At 41.0% G+C, this 24958-nt stretch overlaps 2 protein-coding genes across 2 annotated transcripts in view; one reads left to right on the forward strand and one right to left on the reverse strand.

Moving 5' to 3' along the window:
* Positions 1-543: 543 nt before the first annotated feature.
* Positions 544-8755, reverse strand: lsm14ab (LSM14A mRNA processing body assembly factor b). The gene is made up of 10 exons (XM_069661801.1): positions 8454-8755; positions 7371-7534; positions 6438-6591; positions 5987-6181; positions 5779-5862; positions 5098-5274; positions 4434-4596; positions 3854-3880; positions 2553-2793; positions 544-2457 (listed from the first exon to the last, which is right to left on the reverse strand). The coding sequence occupies exons 1-10, from the start codon at positions 8575-8577 to the stop codon at positions 2434-2436; spliced, it is 1353 nt and encodes a 450-aa protein (XP_069517902.1). The 5' UTR covers positions 8578-8755; the 3' UTR covers positions 544-2433.
* Positions 8756-10215: 1460 nt separating this feature from the next.
* LOC138592258 (transcription initiation factor TFIID subunit 4-like) overlaps positions 10216-24958 on the forward strand; it is a 95648-nt gene continuing 80905 nt past the window's right edge. The window contains exons 1-5 of the mRNA XM_069662991.1: positions 10216-11582; positions 13900-14054; positions 22837-22986; positions 23851-24003; positions 24772-24894. Of these exons, the coding sequence (XP_069519092.1) occupies positions 10229-11582; positions 13900-14054; positions 22837-22986; positions 23851-24003; positions 24772-24894 (1935 nt within the window). The 5' untranslated portion in view covers positions 10216-10228. The remainder of the gene's footprint in view (positions 11583-13899; positions 14055-22836; positions 22987-23850; positions 24004-24771; positions 24895-24958) is intronic.

A 24958-nucleotide genomic window follows, 5' to 3' on the forward strand; every position in this document is an offset into this window, starting at 1 on the left:
CTATAAAAGGATTTCTGAACAAAACCTGCATCCTGTAGGTGGAGAATCAGTACAAAACAGAGTATGTATAATATTGAATTGAACTGAAAAACATTTCAAGTCTCGACACAATTAAATGATTAAGATTTGACTACATGAGGCACCGTTTAAAGTCTGGCACATACCCCGATGTTGAATTGTATTCAATTGGAAATAAGTATGTAGTACAAATAAGAAAGCATTGATATATATATATATACACAACCATGCATTATGTTATGTCGATACCATTTTGGTATTTTTTTTAATAAGTGTAGTCTTGAGTGAAGATTTTTTTCCATATTAATTACTTAGTACTTTTGTTCCCCCATTTGAAGGACTGCCGAATTGTGTTCCGTTTCTGTTGTCATGTCCAAATATAAAACCAGAAAATACTAAACACGCTAAAACAAGATTATAACTTGAGAGGAAGACTCAAGATTAAGAGATATATATGTTGCAAGTATACAGTTCTGTGATAATTGAGGAACATGTGAATTAAAAAACGAAACACACAGATATTGTACAACTCTTTATTTTTTACGTAAAAACTCAATTTTGCTGATATTCTCAAGAAAAAAATTCCTGTTTTACTTAATTCCAGTGACTGGAAGGAGTAACAAACATATGAAAAACACATCAGTTCTTAATAGTTCAGTAATAAGTTTTGTCTCAAATTCAGTACCGCTGGTTATTGCCAAAGCCCACATAAAGTGATGGTTCCTACGGCTATCATGCAGTGATCAGCACTCTGTGCAATATCCAGTTAAACAGCACATTTCCAGCTGGGACAACCACAGCTTCTGAGAGAATCTACTTTCACCTTGTAGTGCTATCAATACTTTGTAACTTTTAAGTTAAAGGGAGAGCTGTAAAAAATTAACACCGCTCTGAAGGCAGAAGTACTCTGGAGTTACTAAAGTACTAACAAATCGGAGCCAAATAGACAAAGAAATATTCCCCCTCCCTCGAACACGCTGGCATCACATCCAGTTCTTGTCCCTTTGTTCACAAGTCAGTAAAAAAAGAATGAATTCACTCCAGAGAACAATCACATTGACAACAATGCAACAAGAGGAGCTACAAACAAGCCAGCGGGCTGATATCTAGCAAAACTTCTGCCATGTGTACTGAACATACGTTTAGACATCGTTCCATCCATTTACAAGAATTCCCATTTTCAGTAAACAATCATTACTACACTGCAAGTACGCGGCTCTGCAGTGAAAACAACAATGCAGATGAGACAACGATAAGACAGCTCAGAGGATGCTGATAACAGAATGCTTTAACAGACGGCTCAGTACGTTTCGGACAAAGAAATGTAGGACGCAAAGCTGAGTACTAAGATGACAAAACCTGTGTTTTTGGGGATTATTATTATTTTTCGATCAACCGAATGATTAAGAATTCCTTTTTGGCAAAAAAGCAAATAACATGCGTTGTCCAAATCTTACTTGTTTGAGGTCATATAATCTGCAGGGCTCGACTTGTTAAGGGCAATAACAGCGATGGATGTTTCTCATTCTCGGACACAAATAAATGGAAAAGCTCTTTTACATAACAGATCCGGTCAACAAAATCTACAGTCAACAAATACTGCTAAAGCTAATGCTGTAAACCCCACACACGGATCAGAAGTTCAGCTACAGACGGAAAGCAGGAACAGAATTCATCTGATGTGGGAGGTTGGGGCGGGGTCACAGGATGATCTCTAAATACTGAATGCACATTTCTAAAAACTCTAAACTAAAACTGTCTGGTAAGCCACAATATGCTGGGGGGGCACCAAGTAGAAGATGAGCTAGATATACATTCATTCATAACGATATTCACTTAAGATTGTTTCTTTCAGCTGGCTTTACTCTCGCTACTACACTGGGAAATAATGAACGTCAAAAAAATAACCTGCAAACTAAGTGAAAAATACTGAACACATGGCAACCAAACTAAGTACGTCAGAGTACAGAGAACTATGACACAACCAGCGATGCAGTGGATTTTGGTGCTGACATAATAAGATAAACTGAATGAAGATAAGAAATAAAGCTATCGATCACATGGACTGTGATCCACTCACAGCATCAGTGGGATTTCTGCACTCCGCTTTCAATATCAAAGACGCCTTCAGTAAGAAATCAATGTGATTGATGCAAAAATGCAGAATGACTCCAGGCAATGTATTTACACGCGAGTGGGGCAAAAAAACAACAACAAAAAAAAAAAGCCTGTTTGTGAGGGTGGAGGGCAGGGAGCTGCACTCTCACCCTCTGGTGTAAAGCAGCCGACCCTGGTGCTGGTGACGGAGAGGATGACTTCATTCTGTCTGTCAAATGATGAGACCAAAGAACTTCTTCAACGGGAACTATTTCATGATGAGGGGCTACGTTTCTTTGTGGAGCCATCGCTGCAGAACTACGCAGCCACCTTGTTCTCCTTCTGGGGAAAAAGAACAATAAAAACACCAGTTCAGAACAGACATAAAAAACAGTACTTTTTTGCAACATGTGAGCAAATAAAGCTGATAGACGTACCCTGTATTCAAAATCAGAGAAATCCCGGCCTCCTCTGCCCCCTCTGAATCCGCCTCTGAAACCAGGTGGAGGACCCCGGGGTGGCCCGAAGGAGCCTCTGCTCATCGGTCGCCCTCGGCCTCCTCTGGGCCCCATGAAGCCTCGGCCACGGTAACCTCCTCTTCCTCGATTGTGCCTCAGAGGGATGCCGAATGTCTCAGAGTTCATCCGTCTCTCTTCTGCCCAGGTCGATCTTCGCTCCCTGTTACACACAAACATACATTAGAGTCCATTGTTTGGGTAACATACCTTACAAAGAAATATTATGATGACACGAAGAGGAGCCACTACAGGCAAACGTGAGAATTTTGGCTCTTAATTTAAACCGGGGGTCTCACTCCGCTCCTGGGGAGCTACCTTCCTGCATGTGTTAGGTTTCTCCAACACCTGTGTTGAATGTTTTGCTCGTTATCAATCCCCTTAGACACTTCAGTTGGTTGATAACGAGCAGATCATTCAAATCAGGTGTGTGAGTACGGAAAACCTAAAGCATGCAGGAAGGTAGCTCTCCAGGAGCAGGGCTGGAGACCCCTGATGTTTCAGTTCAAAAGCTGTGCTGCTGGTTTGTGCATAAAACATTTACCAGCAAAGTGTGCGTTTAGTTAAAATGAGGTTTGCTTCTTGGTCGTCTCACAACCAATAATGCTAAGACACTTTGTAAACTGAATGTTACGGAGCTTGTGATGGGTATATTGCACTTTGTTATGCTCCTGCTATAATTTGCATGATTCATTTTACTGCTAAACTTTGAAGTGGTGCTAAATGTTCGAGATGAATCGTGCAGTGTATTTGCACATTTACATCTCTGTAAACTGTAATGATACACAAACACTTTGAATCACTGTATCTGCACATTTACAACTGTATGGTACATTAACACCTCTACCTTTCTTTAATGTTTGTTTACATTTAAGATATGTTTTATATTTAGATTTACTTAAGTTTACTTTTTGGATAGGTTTATATTCAGTTATATGTTAGTTTATATTTTAGAATAGTATAGTTGAGGTTATTATTTACTATTGCTGTTAGAATTCCTGGATGTATATATTCCTTTCTTCTAGTGTTAGCTGTACTTTTACTGTGTATTTTTTTATTTCCTGTGCTGTAGTCGCTTTGATAACCTGCTACTGTAATGCCACAATTTCCCAGTTTGGGATTAATAAAGTCCATCTATCTATCTATCCATCCACCTATTGTATTATCAAAAATTAAACAGTGAAATAAGCCCCAAAAAAATCCAAAAAGAAAATGTGACTCACCTTGAGAATCCTCTATCGCCCCCTTTACTGAAAGAGATACAAACAAAAGTCTTTCAGTGTGTAAATTAAGCACAATTCATGTTTAAATCAATGCATTTAAGGCTTATGTAAAGGATCTTAATTGTATTGAGGCTTATGTAAGTGATATGTTGAGTTATATGTTGAGAATATTTCACACACACTGACAACAACACTGTGGAAATCTAAGCCCTCTGATTTTTTTAATTGACACTCTCCACAGAGGCAACACGAGGTACACGAGGTAGTCTTGCAAATATGTATCCTGACTCAACTTGTTGCAGCTCAGTCTTACATCGTCTGTGTTCAAAACGCACATGCAAACACATGTCAGGGTAGACGAGCACATAGTGTCAAATCATGCGATCATGACTGGTGCCACAATGACTACCCTGAGTTGTAAAATGCTGCCTCAAGTCTAATGAGCCTTAAAATAATACGTTGTTCTTTTATTAATGTGACTGAAATGTGCGTTTTTTAAGCTATAAGCAGTTTGAATTAGGTTACCCCCCATACGTTCACAATTATACAACAATTTGAGCAGTAGATATGATTAAAGTACCTTAGATCATCACAGGACAGGTTATCAAAGAAAGACTTGGACTTGTCATAGTAACATGAGTTTGTCCCAGCCTCGTCCTCCTCGTTGGTCCCCTCTGGTGCTGGATGTTCAGAGTCAGCAGCTTCTTCTCCTCCTCCATTCAGTGCCTTTTCAGTCTTGTCATCTGCAGTCACATCAAAGGAAATGTTTTAATACATTAAGTACCATAAAGTCAGTTTGCAAGCGGACTATAATTGCGAAGCAATAACCGAAAAAATAATGCTGGGATTTGTGTTGCAGTTTGGTTAATGGCAATTAAATAGTCAGAGTGCATTGAAGATTAATTTGGGTTTATATTTGGGATCCACTGGTGATAGGATAAACAGTTTTCCCCTTAAAAATGTCACCTGTCATATTAAGATTAGCATATTAAGTTAAGATTTACTCGCATACAAACTGACTCACTTATGTGCATGTGATTGAACATAAGGCTGATGGAACTGATGCAACACTTCCTGCACGGCTAAAAAATAAATGCAGGTGCTTGTTTTCTAACTTGAACCCGTCAGTGTCCTATCATCCTGAGAAAACAATCCAAACTGATATAAAGGCAAAACAAAGACGTTTTTATTTAAAGTTCTGTCTTGCTGTTGCTCTTTAAAACTCGAGTGTATTGAAGCTTTACCTTTCAGTTTGAGCTTGTTCTGGAGCTCTTTGTCAATCTCGTCTTTGTGGAACAGGGCGTTGGCGGTCTCAAAGTCAAAGTCTTCTTCAAACTTCATGGGGCCATCCCTGCGCACATTCATTTTGCCTCGGCTGCGGTTTCCTCTTCCACGGCCACGGCGCATAGATTGAGCAGCAGCTGGGGGGCAACAAAAATTTAAAAATTCAATCCAGTAATGCGGCAACATGCAACATTGAACTTTGCAGTCTAAATAACTAGGTTAGTGATGCGCTAGCTTTGTACCAGGGCACACAGGATTTTAAGGACCAACTGCCAACTTTAATTGAGGATGTTAATATTCAACTGAGCTTGAAAGTGCTGCAGTTCCTACACTTTTCATTCATTATCCAAGTATAATAGATATCAAATTCAGCAAGTTAACATAACCCCACATACAAGGCAATGGTTTACAGCAAAGACACACACACACAAAAACATCACTGTGCAAATTATGTATTTTTTTCGTCCCTGATATAAACTATACCATGTAAAAACATTCTGAGGGGGAAACAACAGACTTAATCACAATAAAACTTTTGTCTATAACATGTAAATATTACCACAACTAACAGCTAAGAAAACAACCAGGTGGCCGATATTAAGTGTGTTAATGGATCATACAAATACTGAACAAATGCTTACCAGCAGCTTGATGCTTGTTGGGATCCCTGTTTTCAACAGCACCATGTTCACTATCTGGCTGTGACACCTTCTGAACCTCAGGAGCTGAACAGCAAAACACACCATTTAACATTAGAGCAGCATGGCTCACACAAAGCAGTAAATATACGAGTACACAGTAGTTTATCTTTAGGTAATGAACCGCTAAAAGCCAGGCAGACATCGTTACCTTTTCTCTGCTCCAGGAGGTCTGGGGGCTTCTGGCTGCCAGCGGAGGCGCTGATGGGTCTGGTAGCCACGGCCCCGGCCTGACTCCTCTGGCCTACAGGTGCAGGTGGTGCAGTTGCAGCTGATGGAGGAGCCTGCACGGTCTGCTCCAGGGAGGGACCTTTTTTTAGAGCGTCTAGCTTGGGACTGGTGCGCCCTGCAGGAAAAGCAAAGTGTGAATCAAACTATATGATTTTCATTTGAAAAAAAAAAACCTGACACATGCTTAAGGTCTGAAAAATGCTCCCTGGAACAGCAAAGGTTACCAGCCAAAATACTGTCTTTTAACCTTCACATTAATGTACAACGGTTATTAGTTCCCAAACAAATGTGGAAGTGTTAAGCTACAAATTCAACATATGTATTAACATCACATTGTGAGATAATACAATTGAGTAAGAACTACTTCTTACCTCCGGCTCCAGCAGATCCAAACTGCTGAGCTGCAAGTGGTGTCGCACCAAACTGGCTGTATGGTGGGACAGGGGCCCTGCTGTATGGAGGAGCATAGGACCCAGCCGACGGGAATGATGGTGGTGGTGCAGCATTGGTGGTTCCAATTGATGACTGTAAAAAAACAAACGCACAGTGAATTAGTGAAAAATAACTAAAACCAACTGTCACAAATTCACATGGTTTACCTGGAGTTATAAACCATTCTTATATATTTATTAATTGCAGTTCACTGACATGGAGAAAATCTTGATCCACTAGTCACATATGTGCAATTGAAGTGAATATAACTGCTTAAAGCCATCACTGTCAGTTACAAATGCATTTTTTGTGGTATATTATATTTACATTTGCTTTAAAGGCAATTGATGAGCTAAACTGTGAGTTGCTTTAAATTCCCTGTGCATTAAATGTGTGTTCCTGGGAAAATCACTGAAATACACCTTTTTCCATGCCAAATATTTCTACTTGTCAAAATAAAGAACAGCATAGGTGTACTCAACATGCTGACTCACTCGTAGACTTGAATGAGCTATGATTAAAAGTTATTAGATACACCTGTGCCTTTCCTGCTGTGACAAGTTACAATCACACTATATTTACAAAGGTAATTGCAGTAATAAGTTTGTGAGTGTTACCTGACCTGTACAAATTTGCAGAGCTTTTAATGTTTGATTTATAATGAACATATAAAAGGAAAGATCAGGGGTGAAAGAATATGCCTATTAACAGTAGATAGTTTAAGTTGTCGTTGTATGTTAAGCACAGGCGTGCCAGTAAGCTGTGACGACAAGACAGCATGCAAAATGCACAAAAAAGCATTCCTATAACTTTTTGAGAAAAAATATGAAGTAGGCATTTTGTAGTACAAGAATGCATACAAGTCAACTTACCTGAACTATGGCAGGGTCCTGAGGCAGGCTGCTAGTGGCTTTGGGTGGCTCACATACTGTTAAGTCTTTTATATCACTTCCTCTGAATATGATGTACTCAAACACTTCATCCCGAGGTGGAATAGGCCTGTCAGTGGGCCGGTCTTCAGTGCCAAAAGAGCGAACTGTTGAGGAAATACACAAGATAACTCAGATTTCTGTACACTATTAGTTTTTTAATTGATATGAGTAAAACTGTGCTTGGGAGTGAATCCTAACTCTGGGTAGCAAAGGCATATTGTTAAAATTATTTATATTTCAATTAAAAAAATGTTCATGATTCAACACAAATAACTGGAAGTTCTACAGTTAATCAGTTTAATGTTAATCAGTTTTTTTTACTGACCAGACGTTTAAAGGACATGCATCTAAGCCATGGGTCATGTTTTTATGGCTGTAGGCGTACACATGGTTGAGTTCGTTATCCGAGTTCACTCAACAAAAGTGCATAAAAAGGACTTGATGTAATTTAGCCTTAAACCTTAACTCTTAAATCTGGTAGAAGACTGTACACTTGATGAAAACACCTAGGACTCTATTTTTTTATTATTATTTATTCCCCACACTTTGTTTATTTTACTTTATTTTTAAAGCCTTAAAGTTTTAAATGTTGTCATGTTATATGACTTCTTATTGATTTATATGCAATGCCATTCATGTTATTGTATATCAGTTTTTGTTGATGTTGTAGGATGTCAAATTTAAATAAAGTTAAAAAAAACTTAGCCTTAAAGCGTAATTGAAACTTAAATAACATAGATTAGATTAGATTATAACAACGGATTTGCTTTCCAATAATAAACTGTAGGCCACCAACTACTCAGCGATATGGGTCACTTATTCAACGTTAGCCCAAACACAAGGTAAACAAAGGACGCAAAGTGTAACTACTGCACCACTTAGCAAGTAGTTTGCTAACATGGCTAACTAGCATGGCTAACTAGCATGCAATCAATTTCAGCTGTCCCATTACTTACAACTTCTGTAAGCTATTCTACAACCCTGTCTGAGAACTGTTGTCCAGCTTGTGGTTACTTAACTTACCTTTAGCAAGAGCTACTGTCGAGTTTTCAGTGTCAATGGTGTACAAAATTCCTTCATAGCGAATCTCGGCCTTTGAGATTAAGCTAATTTTGCTACCGATGTACGGCGTCCCTCCTCCGCTCATGTTTGCCCTTTTATTCTAATAACGCACTTAATTCCACGGAATCTGTTTTCTCTCAAACGAGAGGGTAGATATATTACTTTCAGAGCTGTAGTTTTAAGGCTTCGTCATATGAATAAGTAAGATACGCCGTGAGTCGCTGCTTTCAAAACTGATCTCTAACACGACATGGCCGTTTACATTTTCCTTCGCTCGCCGCAAAGGATGCTGGGAGAAAGGCTGTGTCTTATGCTGCATTCAGGACAGCTGGGAACTCGTAAACTTCCCAGTAGAAATTTCCGACTTCCGATGATGAAGAAGTCGGGGTAGATAGACGAATCTGCTCCGAGTTCACAAGCAGGAACTCCGACTTTGAATGGCGTTGCATAACATTTTTTTCCTAGTCGGAGGTCGGAAGAATTGCTGCGTTCCAGACTTCACAGTTCGGAAGTCGGGAATTCCCCACCCACCCATCCATTTCTATTGGGAAGTCCTCGAGTTCCCAGTTGTATTGAATGCAGCATTATTCCTCTAAAGTTGCCTCCTCTTCCCCACACTGCTTTCCTTTCTCATTAACGTGAAAGTGTGGTTGGCGAAAGTGTTTTCAATCCAGTAATATCAAAAGTTCACATGTATATTTTTTTCACTTTTTCAATTTTTTCTTGGAGAGATAAATTAACAGCCAATTACTCTGTGCTTAAGAACGTGGAGATTTAGCCAGTCTATTATATCGCGATATTCCACAGGCTGGCCTCTCTCCACCCTGCCCCCGCATTGCCAGCTAAATATAGAATTAAATATAGCGCATTATTAATTTTTCCACACATAAAATAATAATTTCTAAAATACTTTCTTTGTAAATCCTGAAATGTAGACACATAGAAACTATGTCTCGTGTGCCACATATCCTAGTTTTGACCGTTATGTTACTACATAGTACCCAGACTATTACAGCAATTTTAATTTTCTATTTTATGTATAGAACAGGGCTATTATAGTTATCAAAAACTAAGACTAAAACTAGCAGTGAAAAAATAATTTCATTAACTGAAATAAAAATATAAACTACAATTTCCCAAAAAAAAACTAAAAATTTATAAAAACTACAATGAACAATGCAACACGAACTAAAACTAAATAGAATTGCAGGTAAAATCAGCTTAGTTTTTGTTTTCCCCTCGATTCACACTGTGGTTGCTACCACTTTGTCCTGCTCTGCTTGACTTCTCCAGAGACACAGGCCTAATCAAAAGGACTAATGAAAATCATATTTGATGTCATGCATTCTTTCCTCCTACCATTTTCAGCTTCTTTAAATCAAGGCTTTCCTCTTAATACCTGAAAAACGAAAACTAACACGAAAACTAAATAAAAACTAAACTAAAACTAGTCAATCCCTGAAAATAAAACTAAAACTACTTAAACACGTAAAACTAAGAAAAACTAAACTGAAATCAAAAACCAAAATGAAAGACTAAATACAAATAAAAACAAATGAAAATGTAAAAACTATAATAACTAGTGTAGAAGGGAAATAATACAAATACGACGAGGAGACCCCCCTCCTCCCTCATCTAATGACGTAAGATTCATTCCCACAATGCCTAGTAACACGCAGGCGCACTGTAAAAAAAAAAATAAAAAAAAAAAATACAAGAGCTATCTGTGATCAGAGATGGCGGGCGCCTCCGACCCCCTGGAAGATATGCTCTTTTCGGAGGTGGATGAAAAAGCGGTGAGCGACCTGGTGGGCTCGTTGGAGTCACAGCTTGCTGGTCAAAGCAACCCAGCAGGTAAAACAGACGAAAACGGAGGCGCTGGCTCAGTGGCCCCCGCTAACCATCACTTAGGAAAAACGCTACCAGCTCCAGTGGGCACCACAACACTAGAACAACAACAACAAGGACGGCGGAATAAACCTGAGATGCGCCAGGAGATCAACTCTAAAGACGTTAGCCCGGATAAAACTGTCACGTCTCCACCTCTGGGCTGTACCCCTTCTTTTAGCGAGCCAAACACCGCTTCAGCTGCTGCTGTGAACGCCACTAGCAGCGGCTCTCAATCACATGGAGCATCCATCACAACACTGACTGCATCTGGTGTGTCAACTTTGGCAGCCACGCCAGGCAGCATCAGCACCACATCCAGCCGGGGCTGTAAGGGTTCCCCGGGCACAGGTGAGACGTCGACGGAAACTAACCCATCGAGAAAACGCATTACCACGCCGCGGAGGAGCGCTTCTGCTCGGATAAAGAGTTTGAACGGAGCCGCTGTAACGACGAGGAGGAACAGCAGCACAGCGGTGGTAGAAACCGTTACCTCTGTGGATACAACTACACCCGACTCTACTCGACCTGTCACATCCTCTATCAACACTTCCACGTTCACCGTATCAAACGCCAGCCTCCCTGTAGGTCAGTCCGCGATTGCACTCGACCGGGGGACTCCCACCATTGCATTGCATAGACTCCCCAGTCACATCGTGGCGAGCATTGCCCAGAACGGAAACGGGACCAGTGTGTCGGCCTTGGTTCAGCAGGGCGCGCGAATAGCATCCACCACCTCTTCAGCTTCACAGGACATCCACAGCAAAACCCTCACGGACACAGGGGCTTCCAAAACAGAGGATTGTCAGTCCAAAATTGTAATGTCAAGCCAGCCTGTCAATTCTGTAATAAACACTGTATCTACTACACCTTCTGTTGTCACACCAACAACTACAGCAGCAGCAACAACAACCACAACAGTAACTCAGCCTGTGAGCTCTGCCGCAGCTGCTTCATGTGTTACTACAGGGGTGGCAACAACTTCTGTGTGTGGAGCTACTCAAACTACATCAGTGACCACCACTGTCAGCATGGTCAGACCCACAGCCCCCTCCCCAACACCTGCTGTAGCCACCTCCGCACAGTCCCAACCCCGTCCTGGACTTACAGCACCTCAAAGGATTGTAGCCCCCCAGCTGATTGTCAGACCACCTCAACAGCAGACGACCATTCAGCTGCCCCCTGGGTTTACCATCCCACCGGGTAAGGTTTGCAGGAAGCAGAGGGGAGAAGCAAGACGGTGCTGGTTCACCTGTGTTAAAATAACCTTACCTGAGGTGTATGGTATCATGTATGGTACAGATTCCTCTTGACTGTCCTCAATATGAGGAGGTTGTGCATATTGTTTGGTTGCTGTTACTGAGGGAAAATATGCCTGTTGATTAATGCTTTTAATCACAGTAGCTGTAATGTGAGTTTCAGCATGGATGGCCCCATTGGGAGTCAGACACTTCACACAGCAGTGTTATGATGCGCCAACTGAGGCATGCAAATTATAACATTTACACCAAGCATCCTTAACATCACCATAGCACATCTTTAATGCCACAACTGTGAAAACAATCTTGAACTTTACATTACAACTGTGTGAAATAAAATGTGTCTGTACGATTTAGTCATTTAAATGTAACTGATGTCTGAGTCTAGTCTCTATAAGAGATCAAACGTGTAATGTTTTGCCCAAAAGAAAAACTTTGTAATGTGGCCCTGCTGTGACACTTGATTTATTAAATTCACTGTCAGAAGAGGACAGGTCTCTTTACAATGAAATCATGCAGACATGTGAACCACCAATGTATGCACACACAATATACTGTTAACAAAATGCCACATCCATAATCAGGCATTTCTATGTTTTTCTTCAGGGTTAGAACAGGGTTTAGTGAATAACAGCTACTCCCCAGACCAAAGTTGCAAACAATTATTTTGTCCTAATAGCATTTAAATAATTATTATAACAAGGATTTAATTTGCCAAGTACATAATATGTAGTCAAGTGCATTTTTGAGTCTGTCTACGAACATCAACACTTCAAAAAAGTTCACCCAAAGTGTGCAGAACTCTATTAGAGGATTTAAGACAGAAGTGTGAACAATTTTAAACAGTTGCATATGCTTAAAACACATTGTCTTTAACTTTTTAAGTGGCTTTTATTTTTAAAATAACACAACTGCTGACCAAGAAAAGGCAACTTCATTAGTGGAGACCTGTTGCCATTTACACTGAATCAGCTCTGTGCTTACTGTAAGGCTGGGGATGCACGGAGACATGTTTCTGGGCGACTCAGGTGTTTTTATGGTGCAACTTTAAAGTGTCTTTTTAAAAGAAAACATTGTGGATAGTTTTTTGGGGGAACTGTAATTTACTGTTTTACAAAGCCAATCAAATACCTAAAATGTAAACATATATTGTAGCCCAAATTAAGTAGAATAAGTAAAGTAGTTGTTCCCGCTAAAAAAAGAACAATCCCCACAAGACCCAGAAGTGCAACATGCACCATAATGTCAGGAGCAAACCTCTGCAAAGGTCCTACTCTCAGCAGAAGGTATGAGGCCAATAGTATTCTGGTCATATACTGCTAACTAACTAAACGCCTAAACATCAGTCATTAGTGTATCAGACTTGTATGTTTTGGATTGTTAACTTTGGGAAGTAGTATTGTAAGCAGAGTCTTAGTTCCATGTATGTTTGATGCCTCATTTCTTTATATTTAGTCTGTTTTACCCATGATTAGGCCTGTTTTAAACTTGTTAAGGTTCACTTCATGCAGGTAATATAGCACAAAACAAAGTCCAGTTGATGGTTGGTGAACTGCTGTGCAATATTTTTCATGCACTGATTTAAAACTAGAGTCAGCCTCAACTTTTCAGTCAGACCTCTGATCCTGTTCTGCAACTTTAACAGACAGCGTCCAGGCAATGAGGAACAACTGTTTTCCCACGTCCTATTGTATCATTCAACTTTTAATGATCATTCATCCAGTGCACTTGATATACCAACAATTTTATTAATAGGTACTGTGTATGTCCATGTAGTCATTTTCAGTCTCTTCTTGGTGTTGAAGTGGCTTTGACCTTAAAAACTCAGATTAACCATTTAGTAATGACATTTTAATTGGCTGCATAAACATTTACTCTTGCTAATTATAGTTGTTTTTATTGACTATTTAACTACGTTCTTATTTTGGCAGTTTTTGAATGCGAACATCTCCAATTCAGTATGATTTACTGGCATGGATGTCAGTTGCAGCGTATTGCCAAAGCGTCAAGCATAATATGAAAATGAGATGAAAAGAAATACTTTTGAAAGAGAGGGAGAGTAAATGAATCTTCTAAAAGAACAGGAATGTGTCAGAAAAGAGTGTGTATGCTTGTTTCTATGTGTTTGTAGCCAGAAGACTTCCCAAATCTGCCACTCACACCCATTATATATCTGCATTTAGCTCGTAGCTGGGTCAAATACTATCCAGTGACTGTGATGTTGTCGCGTCTCCTTTAATATGTTCCCTGTGTTTCTTCAGGGATGGTGTTGGTACGCACCGAGCTGGGCCAGCTGGTGATGGTTCCTCAGCAGGCTTTGGCTCAAGCTCAAGCTCAGGCTCAGGCCCAGAACAACATCTCCCCCCGACCTGCCACCCCGACCACAGGAGCATCCTTCAGAGTCACAACTCCACAGGTGAGAGTCTAGCTACAGAACCCGCAAAGTAGCTGCCACTTACACACTTACAGTAGAATGACCACAGCACACAGTGTTAGTGCACCATGATGTTTCTTTACTTCTAGACAAGAAGAAGGAGAAGGGAGAGAGGTTAAGAAGCTGTGTAGTATGTACCATGGAATACAGAGTGCTTCTGACATGTATTAAGACACACCGAATAATGTGTTTAATATTTTTTTCCCTCCAATAATTGAAAAAAAAAGATCTGAATCATCTATTTTGTGTGTCCAAATTAATGTCACACACAATGGGCTTTATTTGTGAAACATTACCTTGCAGTGAGTGTGTATAAATAAGACAAAGGTTCTTGTTTTTCTGTTTTCATTGAGATAACTATTAGAGACTCATTAAAATTGACAGCAAAGAATTAAAAAGAAGGAAAAGGCTGCCATCTGAAACATCTGTAACTCCTTTGATGCCTGTTGTGAACAATTGTGAATGAGGCCTGTGTCACAGAAGGGCCAGAGGGGAAGCTCAAAAATAGCAATTATATTTCACATGTATATGCTGTAGCTCTCTTGCGTGTTGAGTGCATGCCTTATATGAACAACCTAAAGTGACTATATGTAACATTGTAGCATCATAATAATATAATAATATAGCATCATTCACTATATCCACTGTGCTTAATACATCAAAAGTACGTTAATGAGTAAATTCTAGTGTAGCCGCAACAAACAGAGAAACGATGACATTTATGTTTTTTGTCACCAATACGATTCATCAAAAAAAAAGAGTGAGACAGCTCAGACTCTGTAGATTAACAAAAGGAAATGTATTTTTGAGACACTAATGCACATGTCACTTTTCTGGTCTAACAAATCAAATCCCTGAAACTACAGGATTTTCTTTATAGAGAAAACTCCCAATGTCTTAGTGTCCCTCTTCTGTAGTGAGTTTTTTGTTTCAGATTTCTCAGGTACGTTTTGATGAATGATTCACTACTCTCTACATGTGGTGCTTTGGATTTTTTTTAAACCTTGGTGTATTATATATCACGTTAAAGTTAATATAAAAACTGATCTACCAGAATAAATGATCAAATATAGTTTAAAAAATGTAATATACTTTATAAAGTGTCAGTTTTTGAGAAAAAACTGTTTTCACTCAACTGGGTGGCGGCCATCTTGGATTTCTGGGTCTGGGCACAATGTCAAACTGATGTCAGAATTGGAATCCTCTTGGTCAGCTTATATGAAAAAGTGTCTTCATACATGATTTTAGGCGCTTTGGTTGGATTTGGACCCGGGGGCAAAACATTTTTTATAAAACGTTTATAGACGTCAAATCAATCATCAAAACATGTTAGCCAGAGAACGGTCACGGAATTGAGATTCTTGACCTAACTATAAAGCAAGCGTGATCACACAGATACTTAAGGACTGAGGACAGCTCCTGGTGCTGAAATATGGCCCAATACACATGTAAAAGAAATTGACAGAGAGACGACAGATCAAAGCTGTAAAGGCCTTTAGATCTTCTGACCAACAGCTGGCTGACATCTCTGGTGCAACAAGAACAATAGATTTTGTATTTGTGCTGAGCAACGACAGAAAACGTCAGCAACAACTTCAGGTGTTTTCACATTATAAACCTAACAGGGAAAGATAGAGCTTAGAAGTGACCTCCGACCTGGATTTGGCACTATAGAATGGCTGATTCTTGCTTATAATTGCTCAAGTTTGAGTTGAATACAGAAGATGGATTTTCTAACTGGGATTTCCAAAGTGCAAAACAAGTAAATCAAAGAAAATCAAGAATCATACTTTATTTGTGTAATGTCTGACATCCTCAGACCTCCTGAATGAGAGCATCTTTGACTGAAAGTGTGACATTGTACTGGGAGATTCCCTGCATGCTTCAGTCCGGTGAGCTCTGCAGACTTTCTATCAATGTTTGGCCACAACCGGCGACCTTTGTCACCACCAGCCCGACTGATTCAATTGAAGACACTTTGATCTAATTATGTGGGTACACACAGTCGATGCTGGCCGGGCACCACCTCATTAAGAGCACAGCTAAGCTCCAGACCCTAATTGAGCTGTGATTAATTTGTTAAACTGTGTAATTATATTGAATGAATATTCTTGATTATCTTACGTATAGATTAAACTGAGATTAATGGGTGAATTAATGTCTCAAGGCTCCTTAATGACTCCATGGGGTCCTCTCATCAAAATTTAACCAGCCACTGAATCATTAATTGGAATTTGCTTATTATCACCTGTGGATACATCATTCATATGAAAACTTGAGCTTGTGCTGCTGGGTCTGCACCTTTAGAGCTTAATCGCCTTAAATAATGAGATTAATAGATGGTTGGATTTATCACAGCGTCTCTGTAAATCAAGCAGGAGAGCTGACTTCTCTGATTAGAGCATCTTGACTATTATTTTTCACTGACTTTAGAACATCATACCGACATATTATTATTATTATTACATACAAAATAATTGATTAAAACTTCATTTAGGTTCAAAAACATTATATTTAATCCTATTTGCAAACTTGGATTCAGTCTTGTAGTTTGATTCACTGCGATTCATGAGACAGTAATCTTTTTTATTACCAGTTAATCTATCAATCTATCATTGTCCTAATAAAATGGATTATTGTTTGGTAAGTAAAACGTTAAGGAAAATTGCCCGTTGAAATGATTTAATGACCAAATTTAACGAGCAGCTCTTTTGTGCAACCAAATCAAATCAAATCAACTTTATTTATATAGCTCTTTACAAACAACACAGTTGATCCAAAGTGCTTAACAGCATACACCAACAGCTAAAACCCAAACAGTAATTATTCTTTCAGATAAAGTTTAGTTTAATAGCCCAGTAGATGAAGGAAACCAGAAAAGAACTCAAATGACTTAGATTGAATCAATCTTAATTCAATTTACCATTCACCATTGATTCACTGTTAAAATGGCTTCAGATTAACATCTGTCAGTTAACTAATGGATCTATCAACTGATCATTTTAGCTCAAAAATCAGTTTAGGAGATTTTGTCAATATACCCTTAATTCCCAAAACATAATGTGTCTAAACTCACGTTTCACATGTGTTAAGATTTAAGATGTGAACAGTGAACTGGGAGAAAATGTTGGTATTGTTGCACTATTTGTCTCTGTAGCCCTTTTCCACTGGTCAAAAAACCCGCTAACACCCGCTAACATCCAGCTTTTTTGCTTAGTGGGAAAAGTTACAATCGCCTTCAGACCCGGGTCAAACGACTCTGCAGTAGACCCGGGTAATTATCACCTCGGCTCCGATTGGCATTGATGGGAACACAAAACCTGTGTCGACACGCTAATCTCCGCCCCCTTTCCGGCGCGATGCTATGCTCCGTCTGTAACTTCAGCGACTCCTTGTCATCTCAGCTACAAATTCAACCCGTCTCCGTCAGCAGCACTTGAACATCGTTCCAAATTTGTCGGCGCCAACAACGGTGTCGGGAAAACAGACAATCTGCATCTATAAGCGGGTCTTCTCGGGTCTGAAAAACCTGTGTCGATGCTCTAATTTCATTGGTAAAGGGCTATGTGATAAAACCAAGAAGCATATGTTCTTTCAAAAGAGTTTTTAAATACTGTCCCATGATCATCTCATCTGTCCTATTGAATCTTACTTTTCATTTTGTTCTTTAAGTGCAACTCAGATACAACTCAGAACAAGTTCCTTTGTCAAAGAACATTTTCGGGACATTTTTGTCTTAAAGCTCCTGTGAGGAACTTTTGGGTTGTGTTGATTCTGGCGACCCCTGTGGACAAAGTGGTACCTCTTATCTCTTTGCTGATTTTGTCCTGTACATGTATAAGAAGCATTTTTTACAGAAAATCTCATTCTACTTTCTTTTAACATTCATATGTTTCACGATGAATCTTGGCTAATTTGGAAGCGCAATGTTAATCCCCTTATTTGACACCTACCCCACAGCAGTAGGTATAGGCATTAAAAATAACTATAAAAATATAATCAATGTTGTTGCTGATAGTTGCGTTGGCTTTTGTCGCTCATATAAAGGCAACAGTATAATTTCAGTAGATTTCATAACCAGCTTAAAACTCCTCACAGGAGCTTTAAAGTAATAATCTGAAACTTTTTCATTTAAATAAATGTCTGTTAAGTCTCTATCTATCACCGAATGAGGTAACACAATGGTGATTGAGCCTATGGCCCACTGATGAAAGCCTTTGCATTTGCACTATATATTATTATTACAGACTGGGTGTCTGTGGCGACATTCGCGGAAAAAATCACAAGCGGCGCCCAGTTAGTGACGCGTTGTCCATCACCCAGCAGTGGTTGGTCTGCCAGAGAGGGTAGGCGGAGCTAAGCGGCTGCTCTTCAGGTTTCTGTAAGCATTACGAGTAAACAGTAATCTACTATGGCTGAACAAACAAAGAAAAGAACGATGACTACAGATACAACTTCAACAATAAGTGAAAATCAAAAGAAAAACAAGCTAATTCGATGCTCAGATGAAGGCAAACAGTCTACAAACGAAAGCGAGGAGTTAGAACTGTGACAAGGGGAGCCAGCTGCAGACGTCTGGTTCAATTGCTCTCGTAATTACCGATCATCGGCAGTGAGAGGTGCTTAAGAACACAAAAATTAAAATCTTCGAGATTATGTAGATACTGTAAGCTGTAGAGAGATAGGAAAAATATGGGAAGAGAGGGGAAGACATTCAGCAAAGGGCTGAGGCCTGAAGTAGAACGAGGGGCTGCTGCTGTGAGAACAAAGCCTTTGTACAGCACATGGGTCACCTGCTGTTCCAGGTGAGAGCTACCAGAGCACCAAAACTCAGAACAAGTGTGAGCATTTATTTAACTCCAGCTCAGGAAAACGAAATATCCACGTTTTATAATTATAAGTAATAATAAAAAACTTAAGTTAAAGTCACCTGGTTGTATTATGGCATATTCATCATATCACTGACTGTGAGGACAAAAGACTGACACTAGAGGGCAGCACTTCATTGTCTCTTTTAAATCCTGATGTTCTCTGCTCTGTTTTCACTTGTGCGTTCTCTCATGAATGAAGCAAATAAACAAGTAAATCTACTATTAGAAGAGTATTGTTAATAGTTTCATTTAATGCTAAAAGTAAAGAAGGCTTTAAAAGTATCACATGTGAAAATAAGTGTCCAGCCTTCAGTACCAAACACACTTCATTTGTTGCAGTGTCTACTGAATTAGTGTTAGTATGCCATATTGTGTTCCCCATCATACAGCAGCAGTCTTACACTCTGCTGTAAGGTGGGTAGATTTCTGATCTCAGGCAGTATTGCTCCATTTCAGACTGAGCTGTCAGAGTGAGAATAGCACGTTTGATAACTGAGATGAAGTGGTTCTTCTTATTAAAGGAAAATACCACCCTCAGTATACATCATAAGGCAGGTGTACATCATTCTCAACAGTCACCCTTTCCCAATCCACAAAACTAGCCCACTGGCTTCACAGACGACCTCATATCCAGCCAACCTGTATCCATCCTGTTGTGAACCCCTCTCTAAAGAGACTCACAGATTGTCATCGCCTCTCACAGTCACACTGATGACAAATTAGCGGGGCCGCGGCGTTGCCTTCCCGACAGGAAAAGCAGTAGCGAGAAATGAAAGGGAATGGTGTTTATTCCCAGAGCTCAACCCCTCTGTCGGCCTGTCACTCTTCCCATGAGCCCGAGGGGAGAAACGGAAGGCATCCTGAGCTTCCTTCCTTCCATACCTGTTAAATCATTCATCATCCAACTGCCTGATTATTTTAAAAAGCTAACAAGGCTTTGGTTCTTCAGTGCGTTCGCGTGTGTCTGTCTGTGTGTGTGTGAGAGGCAGAGAGAGTGAGCAGAAGAGAGGCATAGCTGGCGGTGGGATGCACCCCGTGGCTCTTACCAACCCCCCTTTACCCCCACCGCCACCCCCCATCCCCTCTTCCCTCATCCCTCATACACCCACTTCCCCCAAACTCTTCGGTACATCGTTCTTTTGCTTCCTACAAAACTTTTAGTGGAGGGGAAACTCCCCCCTCCTCTCTCCTATCCTACTTTTCTTCTTCTGTATGCTCACTCTTTCCCCCTGTCCTTGGGACTGCTGTGTGTCTGTTTGTCTGTTGTCATTTGGGGTGCAAGACAAGTGCAGTTAATCATGTGCTTTAATGTGTGTCTGTTCTCTCTACTGTCTGTGTGTGAATGCTTTTGTCTGATTGTGAATGGATGGCTGTGTGCCAGAGGTCGAGCAGAGGCCCTCTTGGGTTGTCTTGGCCGATGGACAGGAAAGCAGACAGGAAGTGTGTATTGATCTCTGCTTATTTGTCCACGTGTGTGTGTGTGTGTGTGTGTGTGTGTTTGATGAGACACTGGGCATCACTGTAGTTTTGCGGCCCTTGGCAAGCCATCCCACTTGCGCTGGTGCCATTATTATGCAAATAAACAAAGCAGTGTCAAATTACAGCATTCACCTATATGAAACCATTTAACAATAATGTTTTTATATTTGCACTTCCTGTGACTTTCTGCTGTTTGGCAGGTTTACACAGAACCTGTTTCTGTGATATGTCGTCTCTCCTGAAGCCAAAAATATTCACAATTGCTGGACCTTTCTCACCACAAGGTCTTCATCAACCACAATTATCCTGCTCTTCTCTGCTTCGTCCAAGATAATCTTGCAGTAGCCAACAAATGGACACCAAACTGAGGGTAGCTGACAGCTAGCTGGGGCCTCATCCGATTGGTCGACTGATGTGAATGCATGGCGCGTTTACATAAAACTTTTCTTTACTTTAGGCAGTATTTATTTTTTTACATTTTGTTAAGATAATTTTTTGGCGTTTTGCCTTTATTTAAACAACAGCTGAAAGGAGACAGGAAGTGTGGGTAATAGAGAGTAGGGGATGACATGCGTCAAGTGACCGAGAGTCGAGCCTGTAATCAGTGCGTCGAGGACTGTAGCCTCTGTACATGGGACGCCTGCTCTACCGACTGAGCTAAACCAGCGGCACCAGTATTTTGCGTTGTCTTTATTGCACATGTCCATATTGTGACTATGACGCTATTTATTGGCTATATATTGCCCTGATGTATTGCAAATATTTTCCTCCAGAATCAATGCTCGACATCTTTCTTAGTTTGTGCATGAATGAACAATGAAATCTAACACTAACTGTTTTACAAACATTTGATGAACTGATTGTCTAAATACTTTTGGAGCATATGTATTAAAGGCTCTGCAGTTCAGGCACAGTTCAGAGAGTGTGCATCCTCAAATTAAAGCTGAATGTCAGCCCTTAAACCTCCAAGATGATGTTTAGTTTTAAATAATTTGTGCAAGAGTCAAGTCCCAGCAAAACAATACAAATCAAAATCTTTCCAAGGACTTGGAAACAACACCTGTAAACTAAATGTTGCACTTGAAGTCAGTTTTAATCTCTCTGTTATCTGTTTGTTGTTATGTGAGGTGTGCAGCTATTCTTGAACAAGTGTCAACGAAACATTGATACACTTTCACCGCGCAGATCCTAATTACTGGTCTGATAGATATTTATCTACTCACTCATCAGTCCATAACTTCATTCTTTTAAGTTCTTTATATATAATCAATACTGTTGATGGGCTGTATCTTAGCATACTTCACCTTGCTGTAACGCCCTGATCAGGTCTCGTATCCCAGACAGCACCAGGAAGACATACAGGCGTGGTTTGGTTTCTTGACTTTTTTTCTGATGCATTAGTCATAAAAAGCGCTGCCCGGCGGTGCAGTGGTTAGCGCTGCCGCCTCACACCCAGAAGGTTCCTGGTTTGAATCCTGGTTCGGATTCGAAAGACAGTGCAAAGACATGCTCATTAGGTTCATTGGTGACTCTTAAATTGTCTGTAGGTGTGAAAGGTTGTGATCAGGGTGTACCCCGCCTCTCGCCCAATGACAGCTGGGATAGACTCCAGCCACCACATTAGTATGGTGTTTGCAGTTTTGTTTAAACAAATTCCAGTTCAGCTAATTTCTCACTGAAAAATAGTGATCAGAGAAACAGCGACTTCATTCTTACATAACTTGAACGTAGGCCATCTAATTAAGACAACTTGACACTTTGTTATAACCTTCAGTTTTCATGAATTAGTTGTCAATGAGTCAGTGATTTAGAGAATATAAATAAATCAGGCCTTCGTTCCAAATCATGCTTTGAAAAAGTTGTACTTTATCAGTCCAACTATTTAGCTTAGTTAGCTTTAGCATTCAGCCAAAAAAGAAGCAGTCACAGCGACAGGAGTCACATAGTGCTGTTTGCTCTGCCTGGATTATCAGGTTTTTCATAGAGTTAAACCTGCCTTTAACCTTTAATCTTTCCCCTTCCACAGATCCTTGCTATGTACACTTTCAGTAATAACAATAAAACCCCACCTCATGTTGTGCATTTGAAACCATGACCCATTGCTCCCTGACCAACAGCGCTTCACTGTTACAGTCTTCAGCAGCACCAACATGCTGCCACTCTGTCATGACATTTCTTCATCCATCTGCAAGGCACGCTGCCGCTCTTTTCCTCCTCTTTTGCCCTTTATCTCTGACGCTGTCCTGGTCTTTGCTCTGCCCTTCATTCACTTCCTCCTTCACTGTTTTGGTGCCTTGTTATATTCTTTTATGTCCCCTGTCCCCCCCTCCCTCACCTACTGTCTTTTATATCTCTTCTCTCTCCTTTGTTTCTTCTCTTCTTCCTCTCTGCGTTGCTCTCTTTCTTTCCTGCAGTCTCCTGTGACCTCTCAGACCCCCCGGCCGTGTTCTTTGACCCCGGCCAAGATGGTACCAGCCGCTTCTCCAACTCCTTCCAGCCCTGCCCTCCAGACCTCCTCCTCTTCCTCTTCTTCCTCTTCCTCCTCCTGTCCTGCACTCCGCCCAGTGAGATAACCCTCTTTACTTGGCTGTTTTTCTGTCTATATTAGGTACATATTATAGTTTATATTACTGATCAACTGAGGCTCGGGAGTTTCTGATCAGGCTCAGTGTTTCCTTCCACAAACTGTGGGTAGATCCAGTTGAGATGCAGTCCAGATTAGTCATGCTCATACTTTGATATTTGTAAAACAGGAAACATTTGGCAAGCTGTGAATTTATGCTCAGAGTAGACGCCCGAGCTATGCAGCCCTTTCTGTGCGAAAAACTACATCACATATATGAACATACATGCGGTCATGCCCCCATCCATACGTGGCTTGAGTGATCAGACCCTAATGTGTGCTCTATGCATTTTGGGTGCGTTCACACCTGTATTTAGAACTGTCCGCTCCTGATTGCATCACGTAAGATGTATTTTATTGCCAAGTGTGAACAGGCCCGGAGTGATTTCCGAGAGGTGATGAGGGCTTTAGAGTGAGAGACCGCTGATGGCACCTCATCTGTTGAGCAACATTTGTGTTCTGGATGTGAGATATTTTCTAGTCATTCATCCCCTCACATTTCATCACGAGAGAGCAGACACTAGGTGGCTAATGTTTGGCACGACCAGTAACGAGTCTTGATAGGAGCTTTCTCGTGTCAGGTAGGTGCCTATGAAGAAGAGCTGTGATGGCCTCCCGTCTTTCCCAGCCTCTAGCTTGTCACCACCTCCCCTTCCTCCTCCTTGTCTGTTTAGCGATGTCCACTGAAGTCAGGACACCAGATGTGACAGGAGCGCTGTGGCGCCTGCCTCCTGTTCTCTGTGGCCTTGCTGCGAGCGAGGCGTCACGTCCTGTTTATCTCTCTGTCTCTTCCTTGCTCTTCCAGAAGGGCCCCGTGGCTCCGGCCGTGGCTGTGACGGCTCCACAGCAGACCCCCGTGGTTATGGCCCCCCAGGCCCCGGCCCAGGCCGCCTCCCAGCCAGTGCAGCCTCCGCAGACGGGAATCGCCGCGGCCCCCGGAGGTCCTGTCGTGTCCCAGGTCCGTTCTCTCTCTCTCTCTCTCTGCCTCCCCTCTCCTCCTCCCCTCTTCAACGCCCACACTCCACCCTCAAGGGCGCAGGCACTGTCACATCTGCCAGCAGGCTGGCTGTGTCACAAGCTCAGCCCCAGACCCACAGCCTCACCGCCTCCCACAGCTGGCCATGCACCGAGAGTCTCACACATGCCCGCACATGTTCGCACTCATACATTCACACAAGTGCATCGCTACCCAAGGACATGCAGACGCAGACATAAAGGCATCGAGCCACCATGGACATACAGACAAACATTCAGGGACACATGGACTAACAGATATGCAGAGATACAGAATCACACACAAAGACTCTCGCATCTTTGTACATTCAGGCTGGAGAGCTCATAGGAGCTACAGTTAGTTGCCGCTGGCAGTTTGAGTAGACAGGTGCCATGTCTCATTTGGCTACAAAGATGACTGGGCAGCGTGCTAAGTGTGCACAGCAATCTGATTTATGACTGATGTTAGGCAGCTTCTTTATTTGACCTAGTAATTTCATTCTGTAGTGTTTCTATTAAGTATTAATCTGCAGAGCAGATACGAGGCTTCGTCCTCTCATTCAACATTAAATGATGCTACAATGGGACTCATCCTCGACTTATAGCACCACAAAATCATTGCCTCAAATGTTGATGAGCACTTTGATCCTGAAGTCTCTGAGGAAGTGAACAATTTACATCGCAAGCTGTCCGTTTGTTTTTTTAATTTCAAGTGTTTTCTTATCTTCTACAGGAAATGCAAGAGAATGTCAAGAAGTGCAAGAATTTCCTGGCCACTCTTATCAAGCTGGCGTCTCATAATTCTCCGTCCCCCGAGACTTCCAAGAACGTCAAGGCTCTGGTTCAGGACCTGCTGGTGAGCTCAGTTACTCCAGGATAGAGCATGTTCACTCCCATTGTTTAAGTAAGATAAGATAATC

Source organism: Semicossyphus pulcher, unplaced genomic scaffold, assembly GCF_022749685.1.
Source record: "Semicossyphus pulcher isolate SPU_LCO1_2020_fin unplaced genomic scaffold, fSemPul1.0.p SCAF_1, whole genome shotgun sequence".
In the NCBI taxonomy this organism is placed as follows: Eukaryota; Metazoa; Chordata; class Actinopteri; order Labriformes; family Labridae; genus Semicossyphus; species Semicossyphus pulcher.

Excerpts from the sequence above, each read along its gene's own strand:
- lsm14ab (XM_069661801.1), bottom strand. The coding sequence starts at position 8,577 with ATGAGCGGAGGAGGGACGCCGTACATCGGTAGCAAAATTAGCTTAATC. Across the intron at positions 5,275-5,778 it reads CAACAAGCATCAAGCTGCTG|CTGCTGCTCAATCTATGCGC; the intron begins GTAAGCATTTGT and ends GTTGCCCCCCAG. Across the intron at positions 2,794-3,853 it reads GGCGATAGAGGATTCTCAAG|GGAGCGAAGATCGACCTGGG; the intron begins GTGAGTCACATT and ends TGTGTGTAACAG.